Source organism: Caretta caretta, chromosome 1 (assembly GCF_965140235.1).
Source record: "Caretta caretta isolate rCarCar2 chromosome 1, rCarCar1.hap1, whole genome shotgun sequence".
Classification (NCBI taxonomy): domain Eukaryota; kingdom Metazoa; phylum Chordata; order Testudines; family Cheloniidae; genus Caretta; species Caretta caretta.
In genome coordinates, this window is record NC_134206.1 from 10,168,878 (window position 1) to 10,185,039 (window position 16,162).

Below are 16,162 nucleotides of genomic sequence, written 5' to 3' on the forward strand. Positions count from 1 at the left end.
GGATCTGGACGTGCAGCGGAAACATGGGGTCAATTGCCAAGCACCAGGCGGTTTGTCACTAGCAGTCAGGTGAGGATTAGCCCCTAGCACGGCTGCTTCTTCCGAGGGATTTTCATCTTCCTCAGCTGCATGATGCTAACATAGAATTGTAGAATATCAGGGTTGGAAGGGACCTCAGGAAGTCATCTAGTCCAACCCCCTGCTCAAAGCAGGACCAATCCCCAACTAAATCATCCCAGCTGGGCTTTGTCAAGCCAGGCCTTAAAAACCTCTAAGGATGCAGATTCCACCACCTCCCTATGGAACCCATTCCAGTGCTTCACACCCCCACCCCCGCCAGTGAAATAGTTTTTCCTAATATCCAACCTAGACCTCCCCCACTGCAACTTCAGACCATTGCTCCTTGTTCTGTCATCTGCCACTACGGAGAACAGCCGAGCTCCATCCTCTTTGGAACCCCGCTTCAGGTAGTTGAAGGTTACTATCAAATCCCACCTCACATATCCACCAGGAAGGAAGCTCTCAGCCTAGACTTCTCCTGCTTCCTCCCTCAATGCTCCCTGGTTTCTCGCCACTCCAGAGCAAACGGATCAGACTCAGCACAGAGCATCAGCTTTGGAGAGAATGTTTTCTAAGGCCGCAGGCCTAGGGTGACCATACATCCCGTTTTGCTGGGACACTGCCCTTTTTTAAGCCCTGTCCTGGACATGCTGACTTTTTGGGGCAAAAATGGGCGTTTGCCCCGTTGTTCTGGCCTGTTGCAAGTTGCTCGGATCAGCTGGCAAGAGCAAAGGGAACAAACAAGTGGGTTGAGCCCCCGGGGTGGTGCGGGGCTCGGGCAGTCAGCCCCGGGGCAGTGCGGGGCTCGGGCAGCCAGCCCAGGGTGGCATGGGGCTCAGGTGGACAGCCCCAGTTCCAGGCGCCGTGGGGCTCGGCAGTCAGTCAATGGCAGCACGGGGCTCGGGCAGCTGACCCTAGTCCGGGTGGCCTGGAGCTCAGGCGAGCAGCAATGCCAAGTGGCTTGGGACAGCCCTGTGCAGGGTGGGGGGTGTCTCAGGTGAGCAGCAACACCAGGCAGCTCAGGACAGCACCGCACGGTATCCTGATTGCACTGGTGACAGGCCCCTTTAAGAGGGAGCAGGGTCCAGAGCACGGTGACTGGCCAGCTGTCTCCCAGCTGGGCTTGAGAGAAGGCACCTGGCCTTTATAAAGGAGAGCTGTGTGACAACAGACTGAGGAGGGACGGAATGAATGAATGAATGAATGAATGAATGAATGAATGAATGAATGAATGATGGAAGGCTCATGCAGTGGGCTCTGGGAAATGAGGGGAAGAACCAGTCTGGCAAGGGCAAGCTGGGCCTAGAAGCAAGGGATTGACTCTGGAGGGGGATCCCCGGAGCAGGGGTAGGACTCTCCAGTGAGGAGGCCTGGGAGTGGAACGCCGTGGGCTGCAGGAGAAGGCTCACGGGGAGACATGGGTCCTGGAAGTCTCAGGGAGGAGACTTGGAGAGTGGGGTGCTGGGAGAGGAGCTGAGAGAAGCAGGGCAGAGGGGTTACTCACCCTCGGGTGAGTCACTTGGGGATGGTGCCCTTTGAATGGGGGTGAAGCGCTACTGAGTTGTGTCTGGGTTTTCCCTTGGGAGGAACTGATTTTCCCATGAGGGGTCTGCTGACTATGGCACTTTGTGAATAAAAGGATTTGAATTTTCTACTGAGAGAGGCAGTATTCCTTTGCATGCGTGACTAAAGGGGACAAAGGCAGGCGTCCTTGGGGTATTGGAGTCTGCCAGAGGAGGGGCCATCCTATCACATAGGGAAACTGAGGCTCGGGGGGAGCGATATGCCCAAGGTCACACAGAGCTGGCAATATAACGCGAGTGGCCCAAGCCCTAGCCTAGCACCCTTCTGCTAGACCACACGGCCTCCTGTTAGCTTAAAATAGTGAGTGCTAGCTGCAAAATGTGCTGCCAGAATTCAGTCATCGGCTCCCGTCCCCCCCCTTGAGAAGACTGCTGGCTTTAAACAGACTCACAGTCACAACTCAGGCCCAGCTGCTGCTGATTTCAGTGGGTGGCTTGCTTGAGTGATGACTGCACTCCGCTGGGTTTTGTCCAGTTTGGAGAAGGTGTTAAAAGATCAGCTCATGCTGATGGGCGCTTCTAGCAAACTTTAGGGACTCTGGTACTACAGGATTAAGTACTGGGTAGACAGACAGATTCTATCAAAATCCATATATATAGATGCCTCAATAAGCCCTGGGCTTGCCTATATTGTGTTTTGGCTATCCCGGTTTACTATGCCAGTACAGCTGCATGCACCTGTGAAGTTCACCCTGGTTTCAAAGTCTCTCTTCTGTTCTTGCTAACAAATCTTTCCCTTCCTTGTTTTGCAGAGTATTTAAGAAAGCAAGTCCCAATGGAAAGGTGAGTTCATCATCCTTGTATCTTTGGGTTTTGAAAGCCAAGAGCGGGGTGTGTCAAAAGCCATTTTTTCAAGTGTGCCCTCTCAAAATTCAAGGGCCCCTTGTGTGGCCATGACGTGACAGTGTCTGAATGTGCTGCGAAATGGATGCATGAGGCTTAATGAAGGGAATGCAGAAGTAAGTCTTCATTTTATGGTACCCAAATGTCTGCTAGATGCTTCTTGGAAGATATGGGAAGCAATGGCCCCTGCCTCACACTGCAAAATTCTAATCTGGACACAGTCTTGACAGCCCCGGGTGTTCACATATCATGAGTCAGGTCCAAAAAAATCTTGAGATTGGTGTAAAAATAATGAGTTTTTTTTTAAAAAAAATAATGACTTTTGGGCTTTTTTTTTATTTGCCTTTGGTTTCTGAGCTATAAGGGGTTTGTGAGGGGTTTCCCCCCCTCGGGGTGCTGCCTGGAACTGGGGTACCACTGAGCCCCCTGACCCACCAGCCTGGGTTCCCACTCACCTTGTAATGCTGTGACAAGCTGCAGACACACTCCTGGTCTCACACTTTCACCAGCACACAGGTAGGGACACACCCAGCTGCAGCTACACACATAGGTGCTGAGATCAGCTCTGCATGGGAAGGATCAGCTAAGGCACCTCCCAGTTCCTAAGGCATGCACCCCCCTCTGGAGTGAAAACGCAAAATTATACTGTTGTGCACTTCACAGAAAACTGTACGGCATAAGCTCATGAAATTCACCTCCTCCCTCAATGTGGAGAGAGATATGCAACAGCTTTCTGACCCCAGTTATGATTTCCACACACTGGTTTTAGACAAAACAAAAACAAGTTTATTAACTACAAAAGATAGATTGTAAGTGATTATAAGGGATAGCAAACAGATCAAAGCAGATTACCTAGCAAATAAACAAAATGCTATTTAGACTTAATATGCTAAATAGGTAGGATATAAATGAGGAAATTCTCACCCTGGGTGTTAACAGGCTGGCACATTCATAGATTCATAGATACTAAGGTCAGAAGGGACCATTATGATCATCTAGTCCGACCTCCTGCTCAACGCAGGCCACAGAATCTCACCCACCCACTCCTGTGAAAAACCTCTCACCTATGTCTGAGCTATTGAAGTCCTCAAATCGTGATTTAAAGACTTCAAGGAGCAGAGAATCCTCCAGCAAGTGACCTGTGCCCCATGCTACAGAAGAAGGCTAAAAGCCTCCAGGGCCTCTTCCAATCTGCCCTGGAGGAAAATTCCTTCCCGACCCCAAATATGGCGATCAGCTAAACCCTGAGCATATGGGCAAGATTCACCAGCCAGATACTCCATTCTTAAGGCTCAAGCTGCCTTGGCTTTCCCAGGTGTTCATACACAGCCTAGCAATCCCTTAGCATGGGACCATCACTTCCCTCCTGTTCAGTATTCCTCAGGTGTTTCCAGGTGTGTTGTAGGGAGAGTGAGGTACCATCATGATGTCATTGTTGGAATCTGGGTAGAAGCGTCATGAGCACTGTTCCCTCTAAGCTGTGTGCATGTGGATGCGCACACAGATCCTAAACCCCACACACACGGCGAAACATCCTGCTCACAAAAATTTGCACAGAAGAAATTTTTTGCACACACGGCCTGTCAAAAATTAGAGGGAACGTTGGTCATGCGACTGGTCATGGTCAGGTGGATGGCCTGAAGAGTGGGACTCTAGAACAAGGGCAGAACAGAACTAGGAACCAAGGGTTGGGGGATTCCTGGGTGAGGGTAATGGACAGTCATGGGACCTCTATATATTTTACTGCATGAATCAGGCGAGTGGTTGCACCACGAAGGTTTTATGGACTATTGTATGTATAAATGAATAGATTACGTCTGGGGACAGGCCTTGGTATCAGACAGTGAGAGACTGTTCTCTTTTTAATGGCTGGCCCAAAAGGAAACTGGGGCAGATGCACTTACTACATGACCTGCTGCCAGCGGGTGCTCTATGACAACAAGGTGGTATAACAGATATGGACAAGGCTCTGGAGCTTCCCCTCTTAATGAGCCAGTTCATCACAACAGCTTTGGGTCAGTAACAGCTTCACAGCAGTGATGACTGCAACATTAGCCCTGAGACCAGAACTCAAGTTCAGTGTCCAACACTGCCACTGTTTTGCTGGGTGACTTTGTTGGTCACTTTCCCTCTGGGTGTGTCTCTTCCCCCGTCCCGCTGTTTGTCTGTTTAACTTGTCAGCCCTGTCTCTCCCTCTGCGTTTATATCCCCTAGTGCAGTGGGGCCACGGCTGAGGCCTCTGGGCAGCACATAACTACAAATATAATACATACTCCTGGGGGAATTCTGTGCTACTGCCCATGCACATAATTAATGAGCCACACATATTTTAAAATTTTTGTGCAGAAGAAAGTTTCTGCTGGAATGTTGCTGTAGTTCTGCCTTTTGCCCACCAGAGGGTACTGTGGTGCTAGAACAGAGCCGCAGCTCCCAGCCAGCTAGGGAAGAGAAAGAGCCTGCCTTCTTTGCATCGCCTGTCAGGCCAAGTCAGGAAAAAGGGGCTACTGGGAGACAGACAGTGTGGCATGCTGTGGGGGTCAGGCAGAGGCTCATAAGGGCTAATGGGGGAGGACAGACTGGGGCAGGGGCTGAATGGGAGTGGAGGTGCAAGGCCACAGTGAGGAGGGAGGTGTAGGGCCACATGGTGATGGGGCAGAGGGTGCAGAGCTACATAGGGACAGAGGGTGGCTGAATGGGGGCACAGAGACACATGGGGACAGGGGAGGGGGTTCAGGGACACATAGGGATGTGGTGGCTGAGTGGGGGCACAGACACAGGGATACAAGGGGAGGGGGTGCAGGGACACAGGAACAGGAGGTGGCTGAGTGGGGGCACACACATGGGGACAGGGGGAGGTGGTGCAGGGACACATAGGAACAGGGGAGAGGTTGAGTGGGGGGGACAGACACATGGGGACAGGAGGACGGGGTGCCGGGCAACATGGGGATGGGGGAGTGGATGTTTGAGTGGGGGTGGAGGGACACATGGGGACAGGGCAGATGTGCCTGATTGAATAGGAGAGGCTAGGGGTCAGCATGGGGGAAGCTCCCTAATAGTCGTCCCCCCCCGCGCACACACACCCTCAAAAACAAAACAGAACACCTGTTCAATACTTTTCCCACTCAGATCCAACAACCTTTCAAGTTCACACCCAGGCTCCTTCCCAGCAATTACTTCCCTCTCCTTCAGCTCCTCTGTTACCCGGACTCCCCCCAGCGTTTACACTTCTTCTGAGGGGTGGAAGAAATACGGTTCTGTATTGTAGTGTAAATGAATTATTACTCAGTTCTGTATTAATATGCTTAGTAAAGAATCTATTTGTCAAAAAAACATTTCCTGAACCTTTTTTGTTGTCTGTATTGTTACAGAAATACTTGCTGACAGGTATTGTGAAATATGTGACCAAAAATAATTGAAACTGTGATTATGTTGTGTTATTTTGACACACAAAATATGCAGAATTTGAAAAATTGTATGCAGAATTTTTAATTTTTTGTTGCAGAATTTTAAATGTTTTGGTGCAGAATTCCCCCAGGAGTTACCACAGGTTGGAAGCCATTTTTGAGGAGGGTGTGTACAGAAATTAGCAGCTGCTTGGCATGAAAGCCAGAAGTTTCATGTATTTGCTAACTCAGAAATGGCCTGGGCAATCTGCTCAGCAGAAATCTAGCCTCTCAGTGCTAAGGGCGAGTATTTGGGCAACATGGACTAGGGTTATTTGGACAAAGTCAGAAGGGAGTAAATACAGGGCTTAGAATGGAATGGATATTGCATCCTTCAATATGGAGCCAACTTTCTTAGGTGCAGAGCCAATGAAATATCGAGAGACTGGATCATAAGGAAATGTGCTTCGTCTTGCATTACATTTGCGCCCATGCAGAGAACCAGTGGAGCATTTTGAGCAGATAGCAGGAAACCTGTGATCGTATTGTCAAATCTAGCGAGTGTGCATGCAGCACATTTTACACTGTTATAACTTGGCCAGATGAAAATGAATTTTCACCAGACCACGTCTGCAATGGAAGGACCACACCTCTGCTAAATTTCAAGTTTTGTCTGTGTCCTACTGAGGTGCTAGAACTATGTTTCCAAAATGCAAACTTTCTCCTTTATAAGGATCAAAGAGCGTATTCTGCTTTCTTTGTCCTTGAAAACCAGCGCTCCGTTTTGCTCAAACTTTTCAGAGCCCTGTAAGGGTACATCTATACAGCAAAACAAAAAAAAGGCAGATATCTCCGCACAGATCAGCTGACTCGGGCTTGCAGAGCTCAAGCTGTGGAGTGACCAAAAGCGGTGTAGATGTTCGGGCCCGGGCTGGAGCCTGGGTTCTGAAACCCAGCAAGCAGGGACGATCTCAGAATCCAGGCTCCAGCCCGAGCCTGAATGTGTACGTTGCTACTGTTAGCCCCACAGTGCCAGCCTGGCTCAGTTGAACCCGGCTCTAGGACCTCCTGCTGCGGGGCTGGTTTTGCTGTGTAGGCATAGCCTTAGATGGGAACACAGCAAATTTCAGCCTCAAATGTCCAAGTTTGACAAAACTATAAGTAAAGCGGGGGGGGGGGGGGGGGAGGGGAAAATTGTGACCTCCCACACACATACAGTTTCCCTCCCACCTTTTTTAAAGTTTGAAATTTATCGACGTTGGGAAAAAAAGAGATTTTTTTCACATTTCAGAACATTTCAACCAGCTTTGGCATTGGGTGAAAAACGAGGTGGGAAATTTCATCAAAATCTTTCCCGGGTTTATTTTTTTGAATTTAACAATTTGAGAATTTTCATCAAAATCCCCCTGAAAACCCCCCCAGCTCTGGATTAGACACGTCTGAAAAGAGTCCCGGAGACTGGAGATGCCCAGGCAATCTTAACAAGAGGCATTGCTTTGCATGCCACCAGCACCAGACCTCATGTGTCTACTCCTCCACTGCCCAAAAATACGTTTAATATTTTTTTTTTTAAAAAAAAGCCTTTGAAGAGACAGGCCTATGTGCACCCCCCTTTTCCCAAAGGATTCCCTGTCTCCGGACCAGATTATTCCACATCCCATCAAACCAAAAGTGAAATCTGATGGCCAGCAAAGCTCTGCGTACCCATCGACATACTAGCAGTGAGCGGTTTCCTATCATGTGCTTCTCTGCCACTGGATTCAGGCCCTTGTACGGGGTTGGATTCTCCTTTGTGACAGATTTAACTCCACTGGGTGCAATGGGAGTGACCTTCGGATTTGCACCGGTGTAGGTGAGCGCAGAATCGGGCCCAAACTTTATAGCAAGCCAAATAAAGAACACAAAGCTAGAAGCTGCCATGTGTCACAGGTATATTATGGTGCCCTGGCTCTGCAGTTGTAAGAGAAGGCTTTAGTTGAAATAGTTACTTCTATTGATTGCACACCAGTTGGTTAATGAAGTCCTATTTATGGTGACTATGTAGTGGTTACTCAGCTGTCTGGTCACACTACATAGGACTGCAATAGCCCATAGTACAACAGTCCCACCAAACTTAAAGGATGCCCTTAGACTTCAAAGGCTAGATTTCTTCCAGCCTTCCGCATAGGGGTCAGATTTTCAAAAGGGCTCAGATCCCATAGAGGCCCTTAGAGAAGGGTAGAGTCTCCGTGCCCAGCAGCTCCCTGTGTGACGCCGATAAGCAGTTTCACAAGAGCACCCAATGGGCTGAGCTGCTGAAAATCCATCCCCTAAATGGGGACTCATCACTGCAGAAAATCTGGCCCCTAAAGGAAAGTGGGACCCTTTGTCATTTTGAACTTCACTGTTGTGGCCTGAGAAACTAGTAAAGGAGGGTTAGAGCAATCCAGGGGTGTCTGAATAAATGACTGCCATTCATACTGTGCTTTCATTGCCCAAAGCACTTGAAAAATGTACATGTACTCTCTAGCTCTCTACTTCACCCTGCACAGAATGCAGCCACCTCTGGCATGGAACTCAGCCTCTGCTTAACAGCACACAGTGACGCTACTCAATAGTTTAGGATTGACGGCATGATTCTCAGTCACCACAAGGACTCTTCAGGCCACTCTGGTAGTGTAAAAAAGCCGTAGACTGGGTGGAAACAACTCCCTGAGAATCTCTCATGTGCTTGAGTCCTTCCTGGCTAGTGCAGAGCTAGTGTGACCAGAGTGCACTGCAGAACCCCAGATCCCAACCCCAGATGCAGTGACTTGGCAGAAATGTGCATAGGAGGGAAGAGAGCTACTGGCTGAGTGGCCAGCCTCACTTCCTGCAGCACCCTGGATTCAGGGGCAGGACTCCTGCCCAAGTGCCCCCCTCGCCTGGCCCTGCTTAACTGAGGAGATCATGACCCAGTGGTAAAGAGACCAAGAAGGGAGGAGTGTGGAGTGAAGGGAACACGGGGAGGGGTGGGGAGGAGATCCAGTGTGAGGGAGAAGAGAGAGAGAGTGGGGAGATGCAGGGTTGGATAAGCACCATTCCTCGCTGCCCCCTGGGCCTGCAGTCTTCCAGCGGTCCTGGCTACAAGGGACAGTCAATGCAATTGCTCAAATGTTGCAAGCTAAGCCTTAAAAGGGGCTGGCCGCGCAGGGAGAGTGTTGAAAGCAGACAATGGTCTCTTGAGCTCTCTCTGCTGCTAGACAACGAGTCCCACTCGGTCACATCACTGTGAAATTTGGTGCAACGGGCGTGCGCAGAGAGAGCCTAGGGGTGGCAAGGGGAGACTCCAGGGGCTGACATATTTCAGCTGTGAGGCTAGGACACGAAGGGCCAGGCTGGGGGCGGGGAGAAGAGCACCACCACGAGTGTGGATGAGATGGTGCTTGTGTGGGGGTGGGGGAGAAGCCGCACAGGGCATTGCGAGTGTAAGGATCTGCCTGAATGAGCTCATAGCAGCTGGTAAGGTGGTAACAATGCTAGATGCACCCATAAAAGTCTTTCCTCTTGGGATCTAAGTGGTAAGCTGGGGAAAGACAATGCAAGCTGCGTCACGTGGCCACTAAGGGACCCGCAAAGAGTGATTTTCCCTAGCAGGTGGGTGGGTGAGGATTTCACCACAGAAGCTGGGAGGAATCCCTGAGGGGCTGGACTCTTGCTGATTCGACACCCAGAGCTCAGTGATTGCTTATCAGTTGTGTACAGTGCAAATATTTCCACCCTTCTCATACATTGCTGGCCAGGCAAAGGCCTCCCAAGTGCTCATTTCTGACGTCAGAGAGCCCCTGTGCAGCCGAAACGCTGCTCTCTTTTCCGCTCACCCGAGACATTGGAGCAGTGAAAATCAAAGATGACTCTTGAATAGCTGCTGGGCTTGGAAGCTTTAAAGCAATTCACAGAAATAGATTAAAAAAAAAAAGTTTCTGCAAATGCCACAAACACCTAAGCAAAGTAGAGCTTTCCACCCAGAGACCTCCATGTGCTTTACAAAGGGGTGGGGTGGGGGTTAGGGTTATTGCTATTTTAGCAGAGGGCAGTTGAAGCACAGATAGATTAAAGGACTTGCCCATGGTCACACACTGAGTCAGTAGCGGAACCAAGGATTCATAGCTTTTAAGGTCAGAAGGGAACATTAGAGCATCTAGTCTGACCTAATGTACAACACAGGCCAATTTCTTGGGGCTTTTTTTTTAATTGGACCATGCCCTCCCCCAGCATGATGCAAACCAGCCTCAGCCCCGGCCCCCACACTGTTCTCTAACCCCACCCTGCGTGAGTTTGGGCTGCTTTATAGACCATGTCATTCTGGGACAAGCCTCTGAGCAGACTGTAGGCCAGGGGTTCTCACAACAAATTTTTAGTGACCTCAGAGCGCGGCCACCAACTCTTGCTGTGGGCCGCCTTGACGATTTTTCCTAAAATACTTCCGTAACCTAGGATAAAGAAATACGTCTGCACGTCCACGTGCCGGCCCGTCTCTGTCCCTGCAGCGAGAGCCCTTCAGCGAGAGCCCGCCCCGGGGATGGTGGGTCGGGAAGTCACCGTCCGCCTGCGGTGTGCCAGGCTCTCTGGGCCTCGGGCAGAAGCTGCCCAGGGGAGCGCCCCGGTGACCAAATGCTGCAGCTGCCTCCACTGACAAGAGCTGCTTCAGGCACCGCGCCCACCGGCCCCCTGGTGTCTCCAGAGACGCTGCCGGAGCCCCTGAGGAGGCTGCGGGGTGCAGGGCACCGAGCCCTGCGGGCGGCACCAGTACAAACACCAAGGTGACGCATCTGGCTGCCCTTGGTAACAGCGATTCAGGAGCACCAGCTGGGCGCTGCAGGGACAGGCCGCTGTTTTCCAGAAGAGGAGGCTGAGGGCAAGGGGGGGGTGTGTGTGTGACACCAGCTGTTTGGGGGGGTGAGTGGCTGACCCTTTAAATTGTGACCCCAAATATCAACATAAACAGTGGCCACATTTGGAAACACGGCTCTAGGCGTTAGTTAAGGGGGCCTCGCCTAAAACGTCTTTGATGGAGGGCGTGTTCACGCCTCAGCTTGGGAAAGGTGCGACTCGATCTCTGCAGATACTTACATGCTGCTGGGTTATTGTTAGCAGCCGCGCTCAGCTGCTGGGCCGGCACTGGGGACCAGGCCCCAAGAGGGCTGGAAAACCCCAGGCAGCGGCTGCTTGGGACATGGCTGCTTTGCACAGCAAGGCTGAGGCCATGAATACTCATACCTGGGCGTGATCCACCGGGCTGGGCTCCGTGGAGAGGGGCTGTATTCACTAGGGGGCATTTGTAGTCACGCAGCGTGACTGCAGAGAAGGCAAAGCCACCGCTTTGCAAGGCGAGGTGGCAAGAGCTCCAAATACCCAGAAATCGAGGCCACACAGAAGACCGACGGCCGGGGTAATTAATCCGGGAGTTGAACAGAAGCTTGTTTTCTGAATGTCTCTGTGCGTACAGCTGGCCGGTGAGTCATACTGCCGGCTCGCTAGCGTCCGCGCTCTAAATGTGATTGAGATGGAAGTTTATTCAATAAGCTAATCGGATGAATCTTGGGGTCGGGGAGCTAATGAGTTGCATCTGGAATTCCAGGGGCGGTGCGGGCGAATTCCAGTCTGATTTGTTCTGACGGCCAATCAGACATCTGAGCCTGGGTGGCAGGCAAGGCGGGGGATGTGCGTTCTCATGGATAATGAAGAGGTAGGCCAGAATGGGGGGGGAGGAGAGGAAATTTAAGGGCCAACCCAACCCTGATGTGACCTATTGACTGCAGTGAGTTTACACGAGGGTTGACTTGATCCTTACAATGGGTTTTGCTGAGGAATAGATTCTTCTCTCTGGTAAACCAAAGAAACTCCAGTGATTTCCACTGGGATGCCCTAGATTTACATCTGTGTAAACGAGAGAACCATTTGACCCACGCTGACTAGCAGCCCCTAACAGATCTAATACATTAGAGGCAGAGGAATGTTGGTTGGTAGTTAGAGCAAAAGACTAGGGGATTCCTGGCTTCTCTTTCTAGGTCTGTTGCTGATATTAGTAAAGTCACTTAGCTGCTTTGTGCCTCAGTTTCCCTTCTGTAACATGGGGATGACAGCACATCCTTCCGGGTGGGGGGTTGTGGGGCTTATTTAATGTTTGCAAAGCGCTCTGGGATCCTGGGGCTAAGGGTGCTGTAGAAAAGCAAATAACGTCACTAATATACTGGTAGCATTGCGACTATATGAGGCAGCCCTCGGGCAGGAATAAACCACCTGGACACATCTGAAGCAGTGACTTCACATTTCTGAACCGGTCACTGGAGACTTCCTAGGACATGCTAAGCTGGAGAAAGTGGTATCTTCCACCGCTGACCATAAGAGCGGCACCCATGAAAGCAATCAACCCGCACATGGTCGTTCTACGGAGGGAGCCCGCTCCCCAGAACACGATTTCCAGCAGGGTGGCCGATGAAGGTCCTTAGCCCACTGGGAAGTGCTTGGATTGTCTGTCCTATCACCAAAGCTCCCATCACTGAATTAGCAAAGTTCTGTGCACTCTGGGGAGGATGTAGCCCCTCCTGTGAGTGACGAGCTATGGCCAACGAGTTCCTTTTCAAACTAGCTCCTGAAATGAATAAGCCGGCAGATCTGGAGCCATGGACGGGCTTCCTGGTGTTGCCCGCTAGCCAGTGTGTTATGAATGCCTCTCTGTGCCCAGCCCTCAGAGGAGACAAGTCAGGCACAGCGCCCGGTTAGGCAGCCTGGCTATTTAGCTCAAGCAGCAGACTTAGTCATGCTTTCAGCTCTGGGGATGCCTCATTCCATGCCAGGTGTGTTGGCCAAGATGGAGATTGTCCCTTCTGCTCAGACAAGCAGGTGGCAGGAGCATCTGGCCTGTGCTGGGGCATGGGGAGCTGGACCAGCCGGGAAGAGGCGATGAAGATAGGGGCAACAATGCAGCTGTGGGAGTGGCATGTGTGCACAGCACTTCTGAGAATGGGGAAGGATTTGTAGAGCCCTGCAAATCTGTGGATAGCTGCTTTATAGCCGCAGACCACGCTTGCGGGTCGTGGGTCGGCTGCGGATACAAATTTTGGAAAAAGGCTAATGTAGTGCCCATTTTTAAAAAAGGGAAGAAGGAGGATCCTGGGAACTACAGGCCAGTCAGCCTCACCTCAGTCCCTGGAAAAATCATGGAGCAGGTCCTCAAGGAATCCATTCTGAAGCACTTAGAGGAGAGGAAAGTGACCAGGAACAGTCAGCATGGATTCACCAAGGGCAAGTCATGCCTGACTAATCTAATTGCCTTCTATGATGAGATAACTGGCTCTGTGGATGAGGGGAAAGCAGTGGACATGTTGTTCCTTGACTTTAGCAAAGCTTTTGACACGGTTTCCCACAGTATTCTTGCCAGCAAGTTAAAGAAGTATGGGCTGGATGAATGGATATAAGGTGGATAGAAAGTTGGCTAGATTGTTGGGCTCAACGGGAAGTGATGAATGGCTCCATGTCTAGTTGGCAGCCGGTATCAAGTGGAGTGCCCCAAGGGTCGGTCCTGGGGCCGGTTTTGTTCAATATCTTCATAAATGATCTGGAGGATGGTGTGGATTGCACCTTCAGCAAGTTTGCAGATGACACTAAACTGGGAGGAGAGGTAGATATGCTGGAGGGTAGGGATAGGATACAGAGGGCCCTAGACAAATTGGAGGATTGGGCCAAAAGAAATCTGATGAGGTTCAACAAGGACAAGTGCAGAGTCCTGCACTTAGGACGGAAGAATCCCATGCACCGCTACAGATTAGGGACCGAATGGCTCGGCAGCAATTCTGCAGAAAAGGACCTAGGGGTGACAGTGGACGAGAAGCTGGATATGAGTCAGCAGTGTGCCCTTGTTGCCAAGAAGGCCAATGGCATTTTGGGATGTATAAGTAGGGGCATAGCGAGCAGATCGAGGGACGTGATCGTCCCCCTCTATTCGACATTGGTGAGGCCTCATCTGGAGTACTTTGTCCAGTTTTGGGCCCCACACTACAAGAAGGATGTGGATAAATTGGAGAGAGTCCAGCGAAGGGCAACAAAAATGATTAGGGGTCTGGAACACATGAGTTATGAGGAGAGGCTGAGGGAACTGGGATTGTTTAATCTGCAGAAGAGAAGAATGAGGGGGGATTTGATAGCTGCTTTCAACTACCTGAGAGGTGGTTCCAGAGAGGATGGTTCTAGACTGTCGTCAGTGGTAGAAGAGGACAGGACAAGGAGTAATGGTCTCAAGTTGCAGTGGGGGAGGTTTAGGTTGGATATTAGGAAAAACTTTTTCACTTGGAGGGTGGTGAAACACTGGAATGCGTTACCTAGAGAGGTGGTAGAATCTCCTTCCTTAGAAGTTTTTAAGGTCAGGCTTGACAAAGCCCTGGCTGGGATGATTTAATTGGGTATGGGTCCTGCTTTGAGCAGGGGGTTGGACTAGATGACCTCCTGAGGTCCCTTCCAACCCTGATATTCTATGATTCTATGATCTCCAAATCCGGAGACTCGAGATTAAAGCCAGGACACAGCAGCCTTTATTCCCTCCATAATGGATGAGGTTCATTACAGCCCTGAATACCGGCTGCTGGGAACCCTGCTGGTTTGCTTTCCCCACACAGAATCCAGTGGCGTTTAATTGCCTGCAGCTCTCAGCGCATTGGTGTGTCTCTCCACCAAGCAGCACTCTCTTTGCATCATCAGACAATGGCTCTGCTGGCACCTCCGGCGAGCACATCACAGCCGGGGCTCATTTTTGCTCTGTGGATGACAAAGCCCAAGGCTTGCTTGTTTATCTCGCTCTGTACAGGGCATCAAATGTGTTGCTTGAGCAGTGCTCGGGGAGAGATTGCTCTCTTTGTTCCTGGTTCCACTGGGCTCAGCTGGAGATAAGCACAGTGGGAGAGGCACGTTGGCAAGGCCTCCAGATAAACAGCGGGGTTTTGAGTTAATTCCCAGCAGATGGAAGATGCCACATCGACGGCCTTGAAGGATGAAGACGTCTGTGTCTACAGAGCAGGCAATGCCTACAACCTACCGCACCCAGTGTCAGCCCCTGCCCTATCTCGCTGGCCCCACTCCTGGGGTCCGTTGCAGACGCTGGGGAACATCCAACACCCCTCCTTCCAGGATCTAGTTCATTAAACCAACGCAGTTCAATAAAACAAAGGCTGACATCCTGCAGCTTCTTCTGCTATTTGGTCAGGGGCCTCTGAATTTTCCCGGAAGGGCTTTTGCCCTTGCCCCTCACCACAGGTCATGCCATGCAGGCCGTTCCCTCTGGCTGGCACGCAGGAGTCATATGCTTCCCATGGGTCTGTCTCGCTGGCTCCCAAATGAGCAGCACATTGACTTCAGCAGAGCTCTGTGGACTTACTCTAGTGGAGAATTTGACCCTATATTGTTGCTTTATTTATTATTTTACCAGCGTAAGCAACCTCCTCTTGGGCTGACAGCAGGAATCGACCCCAGGACCTCCAGCTCTCCAAGTGCCTTGATTGCTTGAGTTAAAGGAGCAGTTTCTACAGGGGGCAGCAGTGGCAGCCTCAGAAACCTCTTCTGTGTCTCAGCCAGGAGAGGTGTGTAAAGATGTACGCTCCTTGTGTGTGTGTGTGCAACAGTACCATACCCTGCCTTACATATTGACCTGTCCTTGTGTGATCCTGAGACCCCTGCAAGTCACAGCTCTCCTTACGCCCATTCAGACTCCTTTATACCTACCGGCACCCACAGGCAAGGAAGGCTTAGCTGCTGCAGCTTGCTCACCAAGATGTACGTTAATGCAGCTACGCCTTAGAGGAGTTCCTGGTCAGTGATGCACAGCACCCTGGGGGCCCAAATGCACTGCCCGCCAGACATGCCAAACCCGTGAAAAAAACACAGAAATTGGGCTTGTTTTTGGTTTAATTGGCTTGTGAGTTGCTTGTTGGCTAGTTTTTGGCTTGTAGCTTGTTTGGCTTGTAGCTTGTTGCTTCTTTTTTTTTTTTTTGATCGGCTCCCGGCAAGCAGGGGCAAGGGCGGGGGAGAGAGTCGGGGTGCACAGCGGGCCCACCACAGTCCCAGACTGCACGCCGGGGGATCTAGTCACATAGAGTGTTGGGGTTCTTAGGGATTGGCTTGTTTTGAAATGGGATTAGCTTGATTTTTGGCTTATTGTGAAAGTCAGGGTGCTTATTTACCACGGGAAAGTTGGCAGCGTGGTGCCCACAAGATTTTCCATCCGGAAGGCAAAGTGGGGACATAGGCCAGGCAATAGGTTACAACAGAGGGGGGTGACTATGG

General features: G+C 50.9%; 1 protein-coding gene across 3 annotated transcripts in view; it reads left to right on the plus strand.

Annotated features, from left to right (window-relative positions):
- Positions 1-16,162, plus strand: part of ARRB1 (arrestin beta 1) — a 175,550-nt gene that overhangs the window by 91,075 nt on the left and 68,313 nt on the right. For all 3 annotated transcript variants that reach the window (XM_048838732.2, XM_048838723.2, XM_048838742.2), the window contains one exon: positions 2,396-2,426. In XM_048838732.2, the coding sequence (XP_048694689.1) occupies positions 2,396-2,426 (31 nt within the window). The remainder of the gene's footprint in view (positions 1-2,395; positions 2,427-16,162) is intronic.